This window comes from Punica granatum, chromosome 1 (genome assembly GCF_007655135.1).
Source record: "Punica granatum isolate Tunisia-2019 chromosome 1, ASM765513v2, whole genome shotgun sequence".
Lineage (NCBI taxonomy): Eukaryota > Viridiplantae > Streptophyta > Magnoliopsida > Myrtales > Lythraceae > Punica > Punica granatum.
The window spans coordinates 51705321-51729253 of NC_045127.1; the positions used below are offsets into that span (position 1 = coordinate 51705321).

Here is a 23933-nt window from a genome sequence, read left to right on the forward strand (position 1 = left end):
CTATATGAAGAAAACGCTACGAAACGTGTCGGGAGGCTTCGTAGACCCAACGTTAAAGCGAACTGCCATCTGAGCCCAAGACTTGTCTGCCAGCCTCCCGTTCTGGTTTGGGCCTTCAAGTTGACTCCAAATTTCGAGTCTATTATGAATACATCCAGTGGGACCCACCGATAAAAATTTGTTCAAAATGGTTCGATAATTGCTAACCGGAAATCTCTTGGATTAGATGTTGTGAATAAAGAAAATTAATGATCGAGAGAGTTTAATCCTTTAACGGATTGATCCGAGTCGAATTTGAATTAGACGAGGATCATTAAAATCATAAAATGATAAGGAAGTTCTACGATGCGGCCGTGAAGGCCTTCCTTGGTGGTGCTAGACAAGGGCACGCAATCCAACGGTTCCTGGAATGGAATGCGTTTACCCGTAAACTTGAGGTTTCCTATAATTCGACGCGTAAGAATAGGAAAATGAAAAGATAAAAGGTAAAAAAAGGGTGGTTATGATATGTGTCATGAGCTTAGAAGAAGGCTTCCGTTGGTGTTTTGTACTTCGTGCCGTTTAAGGGACCTTATGGAGCATTGCTGTTTTCTGGTTTGGTACAACGTCTTCCAAGACATGACCCTTTTCCTCCCCTTACCCGGAAGATGGCTTCCTCGGATTTTGTTAGCAGCTTATCGTATATGGCGTGGGAGCTGGAATGGAGTACATAAACCACGAAACTCATATGGGTCTTGTTGCGGGTTAATACCCGTGCACGCCTGGATCAACGCAAACATGGTAAGAGCGTAGTCTTTCAAGTAAGTGTTACTTAAAACCTAAGGGATGGATTTAAAGGGAGTGTTGGGGGCAGTCGCCCTGGGGATAGATGGGGATGAAGGGGGGACTGCCACCCTCAGTTTCCCTTCGGTCTATCCCTGCTCGCTCCCTTGACCTTAGAAAAAACTACAAACTTTATAGAACATTTTGTGGAATTTTCAATTTTTTCATGAAAAATTATTGAATATAGAATTTGTCAAGATCTATAATCTATATTCTTATGGGCTGTTCCGGTCCAATTTATCTCAAGCCCATCGATAAATGGGCAGTATCTATAATTCAACATCCATGGGCCGAACTCTTTATCCCACTTAGTTGGACTTCTCCATTTCGCGGTCATGTCAAGCCTGCTCGAAGTGCAGAAATTGTGTCAACAAGTTCAAACCAAAGCCAGAAATGAATGCTTCTTAACATGATCGTCTTTCTCATCATAATATTTTTCTAGTAGTTTCTAGAATTGTGCTTCGTTTTGCTAGTTTAATGGTCATGAGTTTGATCATCAGGATAGGACACGGTAGGATATGTGGTCAGGTTTAGGGTCAAAATTGTCGATCTAACCATTCCTACAATTATTCCATGATTTAACTGAGAATATAAAAGGAAGAGCATTTTCACCCTTCACAAGAAAGGAGAGTTGGTGTCAAGCTCAAGGTCTCCGGCGATGACAGTCGCTAGTGTCGTGGAGGTCATCAAGACCAGTATTAGGAGTCGTGACGTTGATAACAGAAGCCTCACACGTCGGAAAAGTTATTAATATAACAAGACTCGCCTATGAAAAAAATATATATTTCAAAAAGGTCAAGGGTACAACCTGAATGGCTGGAACAAATGGAATGCTAATGTCATGGAATTGCATTCGTATTCGATTCCGGCTTATATCAGGCTATGTATGAAAATTTGACAAGCTCAATTAATGGGGCCTTGTTTAATATGTATAGATGGTCCAATATTATTCTTTCTGTCTCAAAGGCCGTCCTAACCTATCTTATTACAAACGGATTTCAGACGGCTAACAGATGGCCACGCAGGCACTTTCGACTCCGTCTGTAATCCTTATAGACGGGTTAGGGACGGCCTTTGAGACGGAAATGATCCGTCTCTAATCCCTCTATATTTGTTACGGACAGAGTAGGGACGGACTCTGTGGTCGTCATACTATATTATAGATGGTTGGCTTTTCATTCTTCCGTCTCTAAATTTTGAGACAAAAATTTCCCGCGATTAATATTTGGAACGTCTGTTTTTGGCACGGTTATGGATCTGTTCTAAAATTCGTCTGCAACGGGGGAATTAGAGACGGATTTTGGACGGATGTGTCCATTCCTAAGTAACAGTTTTCTAGTAGTGCATTTGGTATTAGAAAGTCTAACATGAATCTTTAACTAATTCAGATTCGAACAAAAGTCGAACACTAAAGGCTAATTAACTTTGTGATCACAGTCGTAATTTTTTTTCTGTTTTGTCTTTCCATTCAAAAGACTTGAACTCGGAATCTTGTCTAAAGGAAATGCATGTCGAACAATCAGCACTAATTTATGAGAACTACGTGGCCCAATAATTCTTTGCCAAGATATATAATTTCACCTCACATATGGCAGAAGACTCTTCTTCGGGCTACACTTTTCCAGAGCTTGAGGAGGGAATAGATAGAGACAGCGAGGGAGAGCACACAAACTAGCAGAACTCTGACCGGTGCATTGTGACTTCTGACGCTTTCATGCATGGACGATGTAGTCTTTGTTAGTGAGTTGTAGAAGACCACGATTATAATATATAGTTGATTCTCCTCGATTTTCAATTGAATTGTTAACTGGTGGAGCAAATTGATGATTAACACAATGATCAGTTTTTCGTCAAGTGACTTCAATTACAATTGTTAGCCCATGGTTTTCGTCGAGTAAGCAGCTATCGACGAGAAATGTCTTGAGCCTGGCAAGCGCATACTTATATTTTTACGATATATGCGTGGCCCGTAGGAGGAGAGGAAGCGAGCAGTCTTGATTTATATAAGGAGTGTCAGCAAATCTAATTAATCCGTTAACCAAAATATAATTTGTATTTCATCTTATTTCGGAGCGGATAAAATACTTAGCTACAAAAAAAAAAGGAACTATTTTTGTCTTCCCTCATCACATCTAATGGAAAATAAAAGGAGGAAAAAAAAAGAAAATACGAAATATTTTACTAAAAAGAAATACGTATGACATTATACAATTAATAATAGCGTATTTCATCCTCGACTTGATGCTACACGTCTGAAACTTCCCTGCAAGTGTGGTCGGTTGGTGTCTCTTTTCTTCCAGTTGGCAAGTTGGTATATATAAAAGTATCGAATTATTTTTTTTCTGAGTAATATGAATATTAAAGTATCGAATTATGCGCACAGCTCTTGTTTATAAGGCTGACCTTTCCCTCAAATTTGAAATTCCTTAAAATATTTACACAAGTTTGTTTTTAGGTGTCTTGCACAAGTTTATATGTGTACTTAATGTTGGGGAATATATTATATTTAAATGTGCTTAAATAAAAAGAAGGATTTATAACATTGAAATGTATACGTATAAAATGATTTAAATTTGAAAAAATTGAGAACGGTCGCTGATGCAATATAATATGGTCAAGGCTTTTAGACTGTTGGGTATCCCTCCAATTTGGAGGAAGTTGGGTTCAAATTGTATTGGGCTTTTATCGGGCTTTAATAGGCCCAAGAACCCATTTTTGTTAGGGTTAATATTTCAGCAAACTAGCTGAGGAATAAATAGCAGCAGAACAGCTGCAGATCAGTGGAGGTGCGGCAGCAGCAAACAGAAGCAGCAGATCAGCAGAAGCAGCAACAAAAGAACAGAGCAAAATCGGATAAACAGGGGCAGCGCGCAGCTGGAGATCAAACCTCGATCGGGACATCAAACGAATTCCGATTGGGACAAAATTTTGACAGCAGCTTCACAACACGTGGGGCTAACTTCTGAACGGTCAGAATTTCTATTCGAGCTCTGTAGGTGCTGTTTCAGCTGATTTTGTGAACCACCCGGTGTGGGTGACGAATTTAGTATTTGGGTGATCCAAGAGAGTGTTTCTCTTGAGTTTGGTGATCCAAGGGTTTACCCTTGATGAAAGACATTGTATAACCTTCATTCATAGTGGATCGTTGATTCGGAGTTGGTCCCGTGGTTTTTCCCCACATCGGGGTTTTCCACGTAAAATTATTGGTGTTCTTTTACTTTACTGCTAGTTGGTTGATTTGATTAGTTCCTATCTCGATTACAGTAGAAGGGGAGGAAGATTAATCGCTGCGTTATTGTTTGGTTGAGTACATCCCTTCCCAACAAGTGGTATCAGAGCCTCGGGTTAGAGAAGTTTGAGTTTTTCGGTGTTTTCGAGATGGAGGAATCTACAGGATCTATGTTCAAGTTGAATGCAACCAACTACTCTATATGGAAGTCTCGGATGGAGGATCTTCTATTTTGCAGGGATTTGTACGATCCCATTGAAGGGGTGTCAGCACCCAATTTTGGTCCACCGGCTTCAGAGGGGCAGAATCGTCGTTTTTGCCACCTGTGAGGGAAGTATTTCCAATTAATTACTTGAGTATTCACGACTTTTTGAAAATGATATTTTCTTGATTTAACACCAATTTTATAATTTTTCAAAAATAATACTATTTGGGGACGTTTTCGAATTTCACGTACATCGACGTCAATTTTCAAAATTCGGGACAAAATTCGAGATTGAAAATAATTTTATCGCATAATATCGATCGTCAAATTTTTCGGAGCGTGATGGCGGTCTCGAATTATTTTTCCGACGTCTGATCAAGAAGACGAGATTTTAAATTTATACGCGCGTCGATTTTGAAATTCAAAAAAAAAAAAAAAAAAGTCAGCAACGGTCAGAAGTCACTGACTTCTGACCGCTACTCCTCCTTCATCATTTGTTTTCCTGTTCTTCTTCTTCCTATTTTCTTCTCTTCCTTTTTCTTTTCTTTTCTTTTCTTCTTCCTCCTGACAGAGTCGGAACCGAGCCTGCTGCGATCCGACCCGAGCCTGCCGCACGCCAACTCCTCTGCGCACGCGACTTCCCTGCACACGCCAACGATCTCCGACACGCAAACGCCGACTCTCTCTCTCTCTCTCTCTCTCTCTCCCTCTCGGTTTTAAAGAAAAACCCGCAGCTAGAAAAAGGGAGCTGATGGACACAAAAGACGGTCGGAGCTCACAGACGAAAAAATCCCGGGAGCTCATCGATTCTCCCGGAAAAATTTCCCCAGCCCACGCTCTCTCTCAGCTCGATAGCATCCGAACGGAACTCCCTCAGCTCACCCGAATCCCCCCCACGGCTGAAACTTCCGAAAACTCCAGCTATCACACTGATTCTTCCAGAGCTCGATTTCCGGAATCTCCCTCAGCTCACACGCCCTCGGAAACCCGGAGTTCCTCGAGCTCGTGACCCCGTTAACTCCCTCGACCCCTTTGCTCTCGGTTTCCCGTACACTAACCTGGTCGATTTTATTTTTCGGGTTTCTCCAGAGACGCCGGCTCGGTCCAGCCATCCAGCTCGGCCCAGCATCAGGCCCGTTCGGCCCGGTCCAGTCCGCCGACGCCCAGCCCAGCACCGACAGCCCAACTCGGCCCAACAACCCAATCGGCCCAGCCCAGATCTCAAGGGCCCAGTCCGGCCCAATCCTCCCTCAGCAGCCCAATTACCCGGCGAATTTTTAATTTTTTCTTAATTTTTTTTTCTTATTTTACAGATTCACCCCCAATCTCCCGAACTAGGTAAATCCCCAACTTAGTGGCATGTTTAGGACTCCGCTTCTGAATATTAATGCTTACTTGGATGAATATGATGTGAAATGAATATTATTGGGCTGTACGGGTGATCGGATTTGTCTCAAACTCGATTTTACGAACTTTTCGTTTTGTCTCATTTCAGTACAGAGGACGCAATTTTTATTTTTCAGATCTGCCCTGAATTTTAAAATTGTTTCCAGTCAAGTCCCGGTTATTTTAATATCTTCATATCAGTCCTGAACTTTTCGAAAATTTTAAATCAGTCCCTGAACCTTTCGGAATCTCCAGATCAGTCCTGAACTTTTCGGAATTTTTAAAATCAGTCCCTAAACTTCTTGCAATTTTCAAATCAGTTCCTGAATTTTTCGGAATTTTCACATTAGTCCTGAACCTTTCGAATTTTCACATCAGTCCCTGAGCTTTTCGGAGTTTGCAAATCAGTCCCTTAACTTTCGGAATTTTCAAATCAGTCCTGAACATTTTCCAAAGACATCCAGCTCTTTCCTACTTGGATCACCGACCGACAGCGTGTGTGCCATGTTTAAATATTTTATTCTTGTAATTATATGTATACGGCATGACAACGTGTGTGCTTTGCATGATTTTTCGCTTTCCATGAATCGGTGCCGTTTTATCGATTTCGTTGATATCGTGTTTGCGTGTATGTTTGTATGTGTTTCATGATCATGGCGGCACCGGTTATGTAAATTTGTATGTTCGCCGTGCTTGATGTGGTGATATGCTCTTGATCTGTGCTTAAAATGCTTTATCGTTTAAATCGAAACCTCACATGAACCGGGTTAATCTTGCAAACTCGACCTAAAATTAATTTTTAAATCCTAAGGCGATCGGGAATTAGGATTCGCATCGGACGGTCCATCAATGATCGGCTCGATGGTCCGAAACCCGAATATTTAGAGCATTTGGCAAAATATTAATTAATTTAATGAATAATTTCACTAACGGGGTAATTTGACGTTCACACGATTAATTAATTCACTTGGCCCTAATAATTTTGTACGAATTGGTAGTAAACCGGTAACACGCGTCGATAGGTTGCAAACATGCGTTTGTGCCCTCCTCAAAACTTGCAAAATTTTATAAAACTCGAGACACGTAGTTCGATGTGACATGGATGTCTAGGAAGGACTTGCGCGTCTTGACTCGAGGCCTCACCTGATTTCAGGAAACTCAGGTCGGGACGTGGAAGTTCTTCTTAGATCACTTCCGGATAGATTAACCGATCTTTTGGCTCTTTTAGGGTTCTTGACAACCCTGGAAGGTCCAGGGGATCGGTTAGCGCCGGTCACAGGCCGAGGTGGCCCGCACCGCGTAATTTCTCTTTCCCGAAAAACAATTTTTATCTCAAGGGCAAAATCGTCTATTTGCAACCTAGCGACACCCCCCTAGGGTTAGAATAAGAGAAACATGCGGTATCAGGGTAGGGATGGGCTACCTATCTAGGCGCAGGTTCATCTGCATAGCCCGCCCTATCCGACCGATGAATTTTTGTTATTCTAGCATAGTCTCGGGTAGTTAGTTCGGGTGGATTAGCTCAAAATACAAATACCGAATTAATTGTATACTCGGCTAAGACAAAATGGGCAATAGTGGGATAAGCACTAGGTTCTAGGATGTACGGGCGGAATCAATGTTCGGTAATAACCTGTAACAACCATAGTGTCACAACATAGAACAATTCTAAAAACAACCCACGAACACAAGATTTGACAACAGACGTCACGTACGTCAAGTCCTTGAAAATAATGCCAAATGCGAAATACCCTCCCGAGGCGATCCTTGATCGATTCGCACCTTGTACCCACTTTGTTTGCTTTAGGGTAGGACTTGTATGCCAAGATACCCCGGTTAATAATTGGTTAATTCACGTAAATTCGGCAATAACAAGATCCCATTGTTTGTTTATTTATGTCCGCTTGTTAACATTCTTGCACTCGTTTGCTATGCGGATCGAGCCCGATCCTTTAGGGCACGATTCATAGGGGGTCCAACGCCCCAATCGTAGATCACGGGGTTCAATCCCCCTAACACTGAGCGCGCATCTTAATTTCAATTTCGGTCTTTTCAAACCACACGGTGAGCACGAGTGGAATAATAACCGAATGCAATTCGATCGGGATTCAGTTGTTGTAACTTGTATTTTATTTATTTGAGAGGACAATGTAAGGATTTATATTGTACATTCATTCATGTAAGAATCCCGGTCGGAGAGTGGACGGTCGGAGTGTTCCTTCGAATTTACGGTGTCAAAACGCGTAAGATGAGCGGAACTTAATTAAGCGGTAATTAAATTAAAATGGCAAGCCTAGACAAGCTAGAGTACCGATAGGGCATGCGAGATATAGGCTCGCATGTAACAGAACTCCCGAATTCGGAACCTTGGGTTTTGTAGACCATATGCCTTAGCAATTAGGTGTACCCTGTACCCCTAGACCCGGGTAACTTGCCGGCCCTCGACTTTCGAGTCGTAAAATGGCAAGTGGCGACTCCTTCTCACGTGCGTCCGTCGCGCGTCCCCGGGAAGGTGGACACTCCCAAGCCGCGTTGCATAGGCGCGCGCACGCGTGCCCCGACGAGATGAAATTCGGGTGCGCACAAGGGGATTCCGCGAAACCCAAAGATAAGGATGACAAGACTTGGGAACGCACAAATCGGAAGACTATTGGTTTGATTCGGCAGTGGATAGACAATAGTATTTATCATCATGTTGCTCAGGAGACAAATGCAAAAGCTTTGTGGGATAAATTGACAAATCTCTATGCGAGGAAGACACCGCAAAATAAGGCATTCCTCGTGAAGAAGCTGGTTCATCTTCGTTTTCAGGATGGAGGTGATATGGCTGCGCACATGAGTAATTTCCAGGATATTATTAACCAGTTGACGAACCTGGAGATAATATTACCCGATGAGTTGCAGGCTTGTCTACTTTTAGGGACTCTACCGGATAATTGGGACACACTCGTGGTTGCATTAAGCAATTCTGCGCCAAACGGGAAGCTATCGTTGGCCACGGTGACAGACAGTTTATTTAATGAGGAGACTAGAAGGAAAGGCTCGGGGATTTCCATTCAGTCTGAAGCTTTGGTTACTGAACAACGGGGGAGAAGTCAAAGCAGAAATTTCTCTTCCAAGCATAGTAACTCACGTGGCAAATCGAGGGGTAGATCAAAGTCGAAGACGAGGAAAGTGGTCACTTGCTATCACTGTGGAAAGGAGGGACACTACAAAAGGGAGTGTAGAGCTCTGAAGAAAAATCAGAATGGCAACGGTGAGAACAAGAAAGAAGAAGGCACTACAGCAGTGGCATCTGATGGAGAGACCTACATCATTTGTGATGAAGCCTATGTGAATTTCACATGTCAGGACTCTACCTGGGTTGCAGATACAGGTGCCTCGTTTCATGTCACTCCTCATTGGGATTTCTTCTCATCTTACACTACCGGGGACTATGGTTATGTGAGAATGGGAAATGGACAGTCATGCAAGATTGTCGGTACTGGTGATGTCTGTCTAGAGACCGAGCTTGGCTGCAAGTTGCTTCTGAAGAAGGTGAGGCATGTTCCAGAAATTCGCCTTAACCTAATCTCGACGGGTCAGCTTGATGATGAAGGCTACAGTAACGAATTTAGTAATGGGAGATGGAAGCTCTCCAAGGGTTCGTTGATTGTGGCACGGGGTCAGAAGACCGACACTCTCTACAGGCTGCGTGCCAGACACAATTCCGGTCAAATTAATGTTGCTGAGGATTATCTTATCGAGCTATGGCACAGGAGACTCGGACATATCAGCGAGAAAGGTATTCAAATTCTTGCTAGAAAGCAGTCTTTGCCCGTTAAAGGTATGCACTTGAGCACTTGTGATCACTGTTTAGCTGGTAAGCAGAGGAGAGTTTCTTTTGTTAGAAGTCGTCCATCTAGATGCGATCATATACTTGACCTTGTGCATACTGATGTTTGTTTCATGTTGGATAGATCTCTTGGTGGTGCTCTCTATTTTGTGACCTTTATAGATGATCACACCAGGAAGGTTTGGGCTTACCCTATGAAAACTAAAGATCAGGTGACTGAGATTTTCAAGAACTTCCATGTAGCAGTGGAAAGAGAAACGGGCATGAAACTGAAATGTGTCAGAGCTGATAATGGTGGTGAGTATAGGGGTCCTTTCGAGAACTATTGCATGACTCACGGTATCAAACTTGAGAAGACGGTACCGAAGACACCACAGCAGAACGGGCTTGCAGAGAGAATGAACCGCACAATTGTTGAGAGAGTTCGTTGTATGCTTTCTCAGGCGAAACTGTCTAAGCCTTTCTGGGGCGAGGCAATGAGGTCAGCGGTTGATCTTATTAATCTTACACCGTCAGTTGCACTTGATGGAGATGTACCCCAGCAGGTGTGGACCGGCAAGAAAGTATCATACAAGCATCTCAGAGTCTTCGGGTGCAGGGCATCTGTTCACATTCCTCGAGATGAAAGATCAAAACTTGATGCCAAGGCAAAACAGTGCATCTTCTTGGGTTATGCACATGAAGAGTTCGGGTACAGGCTTTGGGACCCTGATAGCAAGAAGATCATCAGGAGCAGGGATGTTGTCTTCTTTGAGGACCAGACAATCGAGGATTTGCAAAAGTTAGAGAAGGCCAAAGTAGGCAATCCTCACGAGATCTCTATTCCTGTACCGGTTGATGTAGAGCATCCAGTGGAAGAGGTACCTGGTGAGTATGAAGAAACCACGATTGGGGGTGAGATTCCTCAGGTAGATGATGATGTGACTACGGATGATACAGGCTCGCGGTTACAGTTAGAGCCTGCAGATCTACCTAGACAATCTGATAGAATAAGACGACCATCTACAAGATATCCGCCTCATGAGTATGTGCTACTGACTGATGGGGGAGAACCTGAGTGCTATGATGAAGTTGTGGCACATGAGCACAAGGAGCACTGGTTGAAGGCGATGAATGAGGAGATGAACTCCTTGTCTGAAAATCACACGTATGACCTAGTGAAGCTACCGCAAGGTAAGAGAGCATTGAAGAACAAATGGGTCTACAGGTTGAAGACAGAGAACTCGCGACCTCGATACAAAGCTCGGCTGGTAGTGAAAGGTTTCAACCAGAAGAAAGGAGTTGACTTCGAGGAGATCTTCTCGCCCGTTGTCAAGATGTCATCGATCCGAGTTGTTCTCGCACTGGCAGCTAGTCTGAACTTGGAGATCGAGCAGCTCGATGTAAAAACAGCTTTCCTGCATGGTGACTTGGAGGAAGAAATATATATGGAGCAGCCTGAAGGATTCCGAGTTAAAGGTAAGGAGCATTTGGTGTGCAGACTGAGAAAGAGCTTGTATGGGCTTAAGCAAGCACCTCGGCAGTGGTACAAAAAGTTTGACTCTTTCATGTTGAGCCATGGCTACACACGGACAACTTCAGATCATTGTGTGTTCGTGAAACAATTCTCGGATGGTGATTTTATCATTTTACTGTTATATGTGGATGATATGTTGCTTGTCGGTCATGATATGAGCAAGATTGCAGAGTTGAAGAAAGAGCTCAGCAAGTCCTTTGCCATGAAGGATTTGGGACCGGCAAAGCAGATCCTTGGGATGCATATTTCTCGTGACAGATCAAGTGGAAAACTTTGGCTTTCTCAAGAGAAGTACATCGAGAAGATTTTGGATCGGTTCAACATGGGTAATGCTAAACCAGTTTCATCACCACTTGCTTCTCATTTCAAACTTAGCTCGAAGCAATGTCCTACAAGTGAGAAGGAGAAAGAAGAGATGAAGAAAGTTCCTTACTCATCAGCTGTAGGAAGTTTGATGTATGCCATGGTCTGTACAAGACCAGATATCGCTCATTCTGTTGGTGTGGTTAGTCGTTTTCTCTCCAATCCGGGGAAAGAGCATTGGAATGCAGTTAAGTGGATTCTAAGGTATCTCAGAGGAACATCCAAGGTGTGTTTACACTTTGGCACTGGTAAGCCGGAGTTAGTGGGCTATACGGATGCGGATATGGCAGGAGATATTGATTCCCGGAAATCCACTTCGGGATACTTGATGACTTTTGCAGGGGGAGCTATCTCATGGCAGTCAAGGCTTCAAAAGTGCATCGCTTTGTCTACAACGGAAGCCGAATACATTGCGGTGACCGAAGGTTGCAAGGAGATGTTGTGGTTGCAAAAGTTTTTGCAGGAGTTGAGCTTGAAGCAAGAAAGGTATGTTCTACACTGTGATAGTCAAAGCGCAATTCATCTTTGCAAGAATCCCACTTTCCATTCGAGGTCGAAGCATATCGATATCAAGCTTCATTGGATTAGAGATGTGTTGGAGTCCAAGCTGGTGAAGCTAGACAAAGTGCACACCGATGAGAATGGAGCTGATATGATGACAAAACCTCTCGCTAGGGAGAAACTTCATGTTTGCCGAAGTATAGCCGGTATGCTTGAAGCCTCCAAATAGTCGGGATGGGGAGTTTGTTGGGTATCCCTCCAATTTGGAGGAAGTTGGGCTCAAATTGTATTGGGCTTTTATCGGGCTTTAATAGGCCCAAGAACCCATTTTTGTTAGGGTTAATATTTCAGCAAACTAGCTGAGGAATAAATAGCAGCAGAACAGCTGCAGATCAGTGGAGGTGCGGCAGCAGCAGACAGAAGCAGCAGATCAGCAGAAGCAGCAACAAAAGAACAGAGCAAAATCGGATAAACAGGGGCAGCGCGCAGCTGGAGATCAAACCTCGATCGGGACATCAAACGAATTCCGATTGGGACGAAATTTTGACAGCAGCTTCACAACACGTGGGGCTAACTTCTGAACGGTCAGAATTTCTATTCGAGCTCTGTAGGTGCTGTTTCAGCTGATTTTGTGAACCACCCGGTGTGGGTAACGAATTTAGTATTTGGGTGATCCAAGAGAGTGTTTCTCTTGAGTTTGGTGATCCAAGGGTTTACCCTTGATGAAAGACATTGTATAACCTTCATTCATAGTGGATCGTTGATTCGGAGTTGGTCCCGTGATTTTTCCCCACATCGGGGTTTTCCACGTAAAATTATTGGTGTTCTTTTACTTTACTGCTAGTTGGTTGATTTGATTAGTTCCTATCTCGATTACACTAGAAGGGGAGGAAGATTAATCGCTGCTTTATTGTTTGGTTGAGTACATCCCTTCCCAACATAGACTTGCTTAAAATAAACTACTCCACGTAATATATAATTGTCATAAGTGCTATCAATATTTTAAAAATAAATGTTATATTTAATCCACATAAAAATTGATATTAGAAAGATATCTTTCACAAGATAATATATACACTTACTTTAAGCCACTACTAAATGAGTTTATGGTCATCTATAAGAAAGAATTGAAGCTTTAAATATAAGGTTATAAGTTGTGTTGAGATATGTTATTCCACACAGAAAAATTGAGAAAGAAACCATAAACTTATATGAGACTTGGGTCTAACAACCTGTTAGCTTAAGTTTTTTGGTTGCAAATGGGCTCAAGTCTGTGTAGGTCCAAGCGAAAATTTAATATAATATCAGAATGGGTTACGCTTTCGCGTGCATGTGTGGGGTCACACCACAGTAGATTTAATTTTGAGGCAGCCAAAAGTGTTCCTCATGTTAATCAGGCCGGAGAGTGACCTGATTTAGTTCCGAGGTAGTTAAAGGTGCACCTCTAGTTGGGTCAGAGTGTGAAACTCGATGCTAGTTTGGTGTTTATCCCTCCTCACCCGAGCACGGAAGAGGATGCCTAGCTTGTGGTCAATTATTGAGAACGGTGTTTAAGAGCACGTGGCACATGTGGGACCTCACGCTGCCACGTGAGGGCGGGTGTTGAGATATATTGTCTCACATGAAAAAATTGAGAAAGAAACTATAAACTTATATGAGGCTTGAGAACTTGTGAGGTTAGACTTTTGGATTACAAATGAGCTCAAGTCTGTGTAGGTCCAAGTGAGAATTTTACAAGTTGAACTGAATAATTGAAATATATGTGCTGTAAATTACTGGTGCATATTAAATAAAATAATTAATTGCAGCAAAACAATTTTTATTATGAAATAATTAATTAATAAAGGACATGCGGATGATTTTTCTAACAAAACTGTCACAAGATACTATACTAGTAAAACATACAAACGACAAACTTACATTTTAAATTAAGGAGAAAACATATTTTAGAACAGAGCAAAACAAAGTTTGGTACATACGAATTTAATTGGAATGCATTCGCATAATGTATTAACAATAAATATACACACACACACATACTATGCATATCAAATAGAAAGATTAGTTGTAAAACAATTACTACAATATTTAAAATTAGCCGAGAAAAGAGGTGTAGTGCAGTGACTAATACCCTCACTTAGTAACCTAGAGGTTTCAGGTTCGATTCTCATTAGTGGGACTACATGTGCACATTTATTTAAATTTCCTTTACATTTCATTGTACTAGACTATGAGCCTCCTATTATAACCGAAAAAAAAATTAGCCAAACAAATTAGGGACCATTGTTCTATTGGAGGTCCCTACATTCTAATTAAGAAGTAAATCTATTTATTTTTGGAAAATGTGAATAATCACATTATGGAAACCCATGCCATGTAATTATGTTCAATAAGTGCAATCACTCTGGTTATGATTATTATTATTAATTTATAAGTAAAAAATCAATATTTAATTACATGTAATAATGAATTTCTTGCATGTATAAGATTTCAAATATAAATTATTAGTACAATCCACAAATTCAATGAACTTATGATAATAAAAATTATAAAATGTAAATATTTGAAACTGAAGATGTCACAAGAAAAATAATTTTGAGAAAAATGTGTAAATTAAGTAATATAATAAGAATATAAACTAAATACTTTTCATAAATTTGTTTGAATTATTGATGATTAATTAAATATGCAACTAATGCTAGTTTAAACTTTTAGTTGTAAAACATATACTGGCTATTAAAATATTTATCTAATTTTATTAAAGAATATTGTTTGAAATTTAAAAATATTAAAAAAATTTATTACTCTTGAAAAGAAAATAATAAAGATTTGAATAATTACGATAAAAAAAGTGAATTCGGGCAATGCACGGGATAAAAGACTAGTATTAAGGTAAAAGAAAGATATCCCACCTGCAATATGTGGGACTTGTTACTTGGAACCATGATTTCACATGTATACATCCAAAAATATCTCCAAAACAGTAAATCAAATGTCGCCCAGAAATTGACGTGCTAATTTTTATTAGAATCAAAATTAGCGAATTGCTCTCCTATTAATTACAATTTGTACGCTAGCAGTAATGGGCAAAATAATATGTTCATGAAAACAATATATGGTGGATGAATATTAGATGGTTACCATTCGCCGTCTGAGTAAATTTGAGTCACATGTCAAATAATATATGCCAAATGTTTTGGATTTGGATGATTGTTTGTAAACTTTAGTTAATGAATAAAGCACCAATACTTATCCTAAAAATAATATATGCGAAATAAGTTCACTTTATGCTCGCCCTTTTTAACTATATATTTGTGGAATTGGCTAGGAATCATGTATTTAGCTGGTCATAGCCATAGAAAGCTCTCTTCATTATATACATATAGGAATTAAGTTAATTGCTAATTCAGGTAGTTCAATACATGTTTCCTTTAATCAAAATCTTAGATTGGAGTTAAGTGAATGGTGAAAATTCACCGGTTAGAAGTGTTCATCCGCTTAGGTTTTTCGTTGCAAAAGGAAACGGAAAATAACGAGAGAACAGACGAGCATATGTGACACGGGGTTTAATGAGAAAGAATTAAGATATCAGTCGAACGTAACAAATAGTTAAACCCATGCCATGCCGAGTTTTCGTAACATAGACTAACCCTCTCTTCTCTCTGCTTTCAATCAATAGTGTAGCCATGGAATTATATATTAGGCTCCTCTTAATAATATATTGTATAAGTAATCACGCGGCTAATCAAAGTGCTTATTTTACAATATCCTGGTCGAGGCTGATGGGATGGGGAGGATGTAAAAAAAAGTTGTTGGTTTTGGCTCTACTGAATCCCTAAGTTTGTTCTCTTTCGTTTGTCGAATGAGCCATTTACAGAGACTATAATAACTAATCGTGTAATGATACTGAAGGTGATTGCACTATGTAATAATTGCAAAATAAAATTTCCCGAGATCACTTTGATCTTCATCATCTCTCTTTTCTCTCTGCGATGAGTTGGTTCTTGCCCTAAACAGGTCTGTCTGCTTCCGGTACCAGACAGAGCTATCAGCCTCCTCCATTGCCCAAAACCGTGTGAGCATTATGAACTCGTTACAGCCATTTCCCGCATTTTATCCATTGAAGGGATGATGGGACGGAAACAGAGCGCACGCACTATTTTACGCGTTAGCTAAGATAGTTTGCTGGAAAATTTTACGTTTTACGGTGCAGTCATCTTATTGTGCAATCGCTTTCTGCTTTTCCCCCATTGATTTAGTGGGGACAAAATGGCTAATGATCTTCTCATCATAGCTGCTCTTTTTTTTTTTTTTTCCATATAACGTTAAAATGTATACGTATAAAATGATTTAAATTTGAAAAATTGAGAACGGTCGCTGATGCAATATAATATGGTTAGGGGTTTTAGACTTGCTTAAAATAAGCTACTCCACGTAATAAATAATTGTAATAAGAGCTACCAATATTTTAAAAATAAATGTTATATTTAATCCACATAAAAATTGATATTATAAATGATATCCTTTGAAAGATAATATATACAATTACTTTAAGCCACTAATAAATGAGTTTATGGTCATATATAAGAAATAATTTAAGCTTTAAATATAACTTTTATAAGTTGAACTGAATAATTGAAATATATGTGCTGTGTGGTTAAATAAATTAGTGGTGCATATAAAATAAAATAATTACTTGCAGCAACATAATTTTTATTATAAAATTAATTAATTAATAAAGGATATGCGAATGATTTTTCTAATAAAATTGTCACAAGATACTATACTAGTAAAACATACAAATAACATACATTTTAAAGTAAGGATAAAACATATTTTGGAAAAGAGCAAAACAAAGTTTGGTATATATGAATTTAATTGGAATGCATTCGCATGATGTATTAACAATATATATATATATATATATACACACACACACATATACTATGCATATCGAATAGAAAAATTAGTTGCAAAACAATTACTACAATATTTAAAATTAGCCTAACAAATTGAAGACCATTGTTCTATTTGAGATCCCTATATTCTAATTAAGAAGTAAATTTATTTATCTTTAGAAAATGTGAATAAGCACAATATGAAAACCCATGCCATGTAATTATGCTCAAGAAGTGCAATCACTCTGGTTATGATTATTATTATTAATTTATAAGTAAAAAATCAATATTTAATTACATGTAATAATGAATTTATTGCACATATAAGATTTCAAATATAAATTATTAGTACAATCCACAAATTCAATGAACTTATGATAATAAAAATTATAAAATGCAATTATTTGAAAGTGAAGATGTCACAAGAAAAATAAGTTTAAGAAAAATGTGTAAATTAAGTAATATAATAAGGATATAAACTAAATATTTTTCATAAATCTGTTTGAATTATTGACGATTAATTAAATATGCAACTAATGCTAGTTTAAACTTTCAGTTGTAAAACATATACTGGTTATTAAATAATTTATCTAATTTTATTAAAGACTATTGTTTGAAATTTAAAAATATTGAAAATTGTTATTACTCATGAAAATCAAATAATAAAGATTTGAATAATTATAATAAAAAAGTGAATCCGTATAATGCATGAGATGAAATACTAGTATTAAGATAAAAGAAAGATATCCCAACTGCAATATCCGGGACTTGTTATTTGGAACCATGATTTCACATGTATACATCCAAAAATCTCTCCAAAACAGTGAATCACATGTGGCCCAGAAATTGAAGTGCTAATTTTTATTAGAATCAAAATTAGCGAATTGCTCTCCTATTAATTACAAATTTATACGCTAGCAGTAATGGGCAAAATAACATGTTCATGAAAACGATATATGTTGGATGAATATTAGATGGTTACCATTCGCAGTCTGAGTAAATTTCAGTCACGTGTCAAATAATATATGCCAAATGTTTTGGATTTGGATGATTGTTTGTAAACTTTAGTTGATGAATAAAGCACCAATACTTATCCAAAAAATAATATATGCTAAATAAGTATCACTTTATGTTCGCCCTTTTTAACTATATACATGTGGAATTGGCTAGGAATCATGTATTTAGCTGGTCATAGCCATAGAAAGCTCTCTTCATTATACACATATAGGAATTAAGTTAAATGGACTAATTCAGGTAGTTCGATAACCTTAATCAAGATTTTATATTTGAGTTATGTGAATGGCGAAAACTCGCAATTAAAAGAGTATTATTTATTATCTTAATGGATCGATCCATGAGCCCGGTCTAATTAGATAGAAAACTAACTTTCATCCCGAACTTGGATTAATTAAGACTACTACGACTTTTGATGCCAGTCGGTGGGGATGACATTAAAGAAAAGATTTCTGCCTTCACCACTTGTGAACAGAACAGAACCGGAGCATGGTATTTTATTCCCTCAATGATTGGGCATTTTCAAAAGTCAAAACTGTCAATTGGCGTTGAACTTGTCAACCCTCATCCGAGGTTTTGCTCTTATAAATAGGTTTTGCCTTTGGCCTTACTTCTTCAAGAAGCCCCAGCCTGCCCTTTAATTTGACAAGAAGGATCGTTAAATTCGTTCCACGGCCCCTCCCCTCTGAATATATACATAGCTGCTGCCACAAATAATGAAGGTGAACACTTCTATATATAGATATATATATATATATATTAATATCTTAGCAGTATATATATGAATCACAATATCATGAAAAAATTTCATTTATTCTTATTCATAGTCTGTTAACAGATCTCGCAATTGTTTACAGAAAATCGTCGTAAAGGTCTGCATCAATTGCAAGACCTGCAAGATGGAAATACTAAAGACGGTGAGCAAACTCGAAGGTACATGATTCCATAATGAGCCTCGTACCAATAGCCGCATATATGCATGAGTAAGATTTTGGTGCATGACTAACACTGTTGATTCTTGAACTCATAGGAATCGATGAGATATCAGTGGATGCCGAGAAAGGGACACTAACAGTTGTTGGTGAGGTCGATCCCGTGTTGATCGTCAAGCAGCTCAGGAAGATCAAGAAGGGCGCCAGTATCGACAGTGTGGGGCCAAAGAAGCCTCCCGAGAAAAAACCGGAGCCTCTTAAAGTTTGCGATCTGCCTCCTTGCTGCAAGTCATGTCAGCTTGTTGCCGTTCCTGTATATGATGACTATGGATATGGAAGGTGTTCCATTCTCTGATCCGGTTTGTGAAAAGAGGTTTCCGGAATTAATAACTGTGTCTACATGTAACTAGTGCAACATCTTTCTTATTAGAGAGATTTCTCTTCGAACAATGGTTCTATGATTCAGAATTACTCCGCATCCTTGCGAGTGTTTGATAATTATATATGTACTTCAAGAGTGCCGTATTATGTTTGATTCAAGCATGCAGGGATATATTGAAGGGAGAATTTGCTATCTTCCCAGTTCTTATTGGCATCTACTATTTTTTAATTAGATTTATTTCAGCATTACATTCGCCTAATTCTTAATTTGCTAATTAACTAGCTAAGAGATGGGTGATAAATCAATTTAATTATTATTTTTATTATTGAACACATTTACTTTATGGAATGATAAAGTTTGTTATTATTGTTGTTATTACTGTTATTATTATTATTATTATTATTATTGTTGTTGTTATCGTTCTTATAATATTTATTTATGTATTTGTTGACGAGGGTAGTTTTTCAATTACAGTGACTTTTTTTTTAGTTTTTAGTAACTGTAATAATGTTTTTATTAAAAAAGAAAATAATATTATCAATTGATTTAAATAGCTGGTTAAGTAATTTCATATTTATTAATTTAATGCACTATAATTACTATCCAGTAAGATAATTCATAATATTAGATAAATTTATAATTTTCTTATGAAGTTTAAATTATATATATTCTTAGCATTTTAGTATTATGCATTATACTCTTCACATGCAACGCACGTGTATATCTACTAGTTCTTTTAAAGTAGTGTTATCAGAAAATTATGTTTTTAGACATATGTAAATTATTATGTTTTACGTATGGCCATAAAGTCATACAATTACCGGCTCCTAAGAATTTGTTTATATATGCTGAGTTAATTATTTCAGAATGAAAATTATTTTTATATCATTTTTCATATATATATATATATGTTTAATATCTCAATGTATTGATCTTAAATAATAATTTTAGAGTAATTGTTGCATCTATTAACCGTTCACTTTTATTTATTTATCTCCATGTACAATACTTAAAATAATTTTAACATTTATTAGAAGCATCTATTAAATTCATGTTTATTTAATTATCTCCATTTACTTTTTATATGGTAATGATAATTTATAGAATAATATTTTACATTTGCTAACAGCATTTATGTAGTCAATTCTATTATATATAATAGATGATTATGAGAAGATGGAATTATGATATCCATATAGAATAATTAATTGAGAAATCCAAACCTACAAGGAATCATATAAAAATTGTCGCTTGACTATCACATTGGTTGGAGAAGACTTGATACCTTTGTAAGTCTATTGGCTTGGCATATTAAAGTACTCTCTTAGAGCTAAAGAGCAACAACTAACTAATGATTAAAAAAAGAAGGGCGAACGGGGGGACCTTTCCCTTGCTTTTTTAACCTCCCGGTAGCCAAAGGGAAGACTAACTAAATTTGTACATAAAATAACCCCAACTTGCCATTAATACCATCATCATATGATCACCTTTCCGAATCCGATTTACGCATGTATATATTGTATGTACAATAAGTAATTAGTTGTTTGAGCGAGTCCATTAAAAGTTCTTGCATCGGCAGTGATTGATCATCAGCGTAAAGACTCTGCTAAGTAGGGACGGACCGGAGGGATAGTCATCCCCCTAAACTTTCGATTTATAAGAAAATTTATATAATATGATTCGATTTTTGATGAAAATATTTGTGTTCGTCACTTAACTACTAATAAGTAATTATCATTCTATGCGTCTCCTCAAACAACTCGCGCCCTCAAAAGAGCTCCCCCTCGATCAAATTGTGGGTGCGCCCCTGCCCCCAAGTGGGAATTTGGAAATATTCCTATAAGGTGGGATCACATAACGTTACACAAATTAAATGTGTGGTTATGATATGAATAGGTGAAGTGGTACTAGCTAGTAATGACACAGTTGACTATCTTTTTCACATGGATTTTTATTTCATTGAGTGTTTAAAATTTAAATATTTAATTTTAGATTCAATAAACACATGCAATTTAATATTGCGACATTATTAGTATTGAGAAAAGATAAAATGATCTGAAGTAGAAAATTATCAAAAATGAGTTTTAGACAAATATTGTTACAGGCGGCCCCGTCAATCCTCTGACGTTTGTGGGCTTGCTTGCCATTAGAGATACCATCCGTGAAAATCAGCCCTCCTGGAAAATGTTATCCTAAATTGATCATCACATCCAGGAGCGAAGCCAGGATTTCTGTCGAGGGGGCAAAAATATTATAATAAATATAATTTTGGGGTAAAATTTTAAAAATTCAAAGTTCAGGGGGGCAAGGGGTGTAAAAATGTTACAATAAACATATTTTTGAGATAAAATTTTAAAAATTTTAAAGTTCAGGGGGGGCAATTGCCCCCTGCTAATATGCTGGCTCCGCCCCTGATCACATCTGACGGGGAATAAAATGAGAAAAAAAAATAGATTACGAAAAATTTCACTGGAAAGAAATACCTATGGCATTAGACTAGCGTATTTCATCCTCGACTTTATGCTACGTCTGTTTGAAGCTTAATTCCAAACGAGTTTCGTCAGTTGGTGTCTCTCTTTCTCCCAATTGTCACGATGGTATAAAAGTATTGACTTTATTTCATTATTTTTTGGGATTTTTACTCCATATATCTCATGATTTTACTGTTTTCTCAAATCTATCACATACTTTAAAAATTACCCAAAAATGCCTATGGTTTACATTTTGTTCCAAATCTATCACGCCGTCAATTAGTCCGTCATGTAAGTAGGCCACAAATCTATCCCATGATTTTAATTTTCTCTCAAATCTATCATATGATTTTAATTTTTTTCTCAAATCTATCCCGAGCAAAGAGCCATAGTGGCAAGAATGGGTCCACTTACATTCCACGTCAGCAACATCGATAAATGTTAACGGAGAAATTAACATCAAAATAGATTTGGAACAATATGTAAACCATGAGCCTTTCTGGGTAAAGTTTAAATCGCGTGATAGATTTGAAAAATTGATGATACCATGGGATATTTGACGTAATAATTACATTTTTCCCAGTAATATGAATACAGAAGCATCGAATTACTCGCACAGCTTTTGTTTATTAGGTTGACCTTTCTTTCAATTTGGAATCCCTTAAAATATTGAGTGAACAGTCAATTTGGTCCCTGAGATTGGAGTGCCACATCAATTGGATCTCTAACTTTTTTATATCAATTTAAATTTGAAAGTTATATCAATTGGATTCTTGACACATCAATTATGTCCCTCTGTTTGCCTAGACAAATCAATTTAGACCTTGATTTTATAAATTTGTATCAATTTGGTTTTTAGTCACATCAGATAAGTCCTTTTTTTTACTGAAAATGCATCAATTTGGTCCCTTTTTACTGAAAATACATAAATAGATTATTTTTGATACATCAATCAGGTCTTTTCGTTATGATATGTTAAGTGAGGACCATGTTACATCATTTAGGTCCTTCATTTTCTTTTTGTAGTTTTTAATAGAAATAAAAAAAAATAGGGTAGCTCTAATTGGGGGCTCCCCCATCGAGCTCCCCCAGACAAGGTCGCCGGAGGGTCTGAGACCTACCGGTTGACCTCGCCTAGGGCGCAGGTCGCCGGGGGGTGAGCACCTAATCGGAGATACCCCCCCTGCTGATTCTTATCCTTTTTTTATGTCTGTCAATCGACAAACAATGTCATTTTGACTGTCTAAATAAAAAAGACATCGTTTCATCGTTTGAAAACTTAAAATAAGAAGCAAGAAACGACATCGTTTTGATATGGATAGTCAAAACGACGTCATTTCTTGTGTGATAAAAAAAAAATTGAGGGCCTCTGCTCCCTTTGTTTTCGAAAAAATAGAGAGAGCGGAGGGGAGCCCCGGTGGGGACTCCCTTCATGGCAACACCCCCTTCCCCAAGGGCAAGATCGCTAGAAGGTCTTAGACATGGGCTGCCCCGGCGACCTTTGCTCTAGGCGAGGTCGACCGGTGGGTCTAGTACCTTCTAGCGACCTCGTCTTGGGGAGCTCATAGTAAGGGGGTGGGATCGAAGCTCCCCTACATTTTTTTTTGAATTTCTATTAAAAAAGGAAAATGGAAAAAAGAAAATGAAGGACCTAAATGATGTAACATGGTCCTCACTTAATAATGTCATAATGGAAGGACTTAATTGATTTATCAAAAAGAATCTCTTCATATATTTTTTGTAAAAAAGGGCTAAATTGATGCATTTTCAGTAAAAAAAAAGATCTATCTGATGTGACATATGATCGAATTGATACAAATTCATAAACTCAAACACTAAATTAATGTATTTATGCAAACTGAGGGACCTAATTGATGTGCTAAGGATATGTAACTTTCAAATTAAAGGGACTAAATTGATGTAAAAAAAGGTCAGGGACCCAATTGATATAACCCTCCAATCTCAGGACCAAATTGCCTATTCACTCTAAAATATTTAGGCAAGTTTATTTCTTTTTTCTGGTGTACTTACACAAGATTAATATTATGTGTACTTGTAATATATTAATTTGATGTTGTTATTTTTGGGGAATATATTATATTTAAATGTGTTTAAATAAAAAAAAAGATGCATAACGTTGAAATGTATGCGCATAAAATGTTTTAAATTTGAAAATTTGAAAACGGTTGCTCATGCAATATTATATGCTTAGAATGATATCCTTTTGAAGATAATAATATAAAATTTCATTTGGAACATTTTCTAAACTTTAAATTTAAAGCTTAGATTCTTTCTTATAAATGACCATAAACTCATTTATTAGTGGCTTAAAAAATAATTTTATATGTTGGACTGAAAATTGAAATAGATTTGTTGCGG

General features: G+C 37.8%; 1 protein-coding gene across 1 annotated transcript; it reads left to right on the plus strand.

Moving 5' to 3' along the window:
• The first annotated feature begins 18386 nt into the window (after positions 1-18386).
• On the plus strand, positions 18387-19293 carry LOC116192644 (heavy metal-associated isoprenylated plant protein 2). The gene is made up of 3 exons (XM_031521240.1): positions 18387-18491; positions 18627-18702; positions 18800-19293. The coding sequence occupies exons 1-3, from the start codon at positions 18486-18488 to the stop codon at positions 19054-19056; spliced, it is 339 nt and encodes a 112-aa protein (XP_031377100.1). The 5' UTR covers positions 18387-18485; the 3' UTR covers positions 19057-19293.
• The last annotated feature ends 4640 nt before the right edge of the window (positions 19294-23933 follow it).

Excerpts from the sequence above, each read along its gene's own strand:
- LOC116192644 (XM_031521240.1), top strand. Across the intron at positions 18,703-18,799 it reads GACGGTGAGCAAACTCGAAG|GAATCGATGAGATATCAGTG; the intron begins GTACATGATTCC and ends TTGAACTCATAG.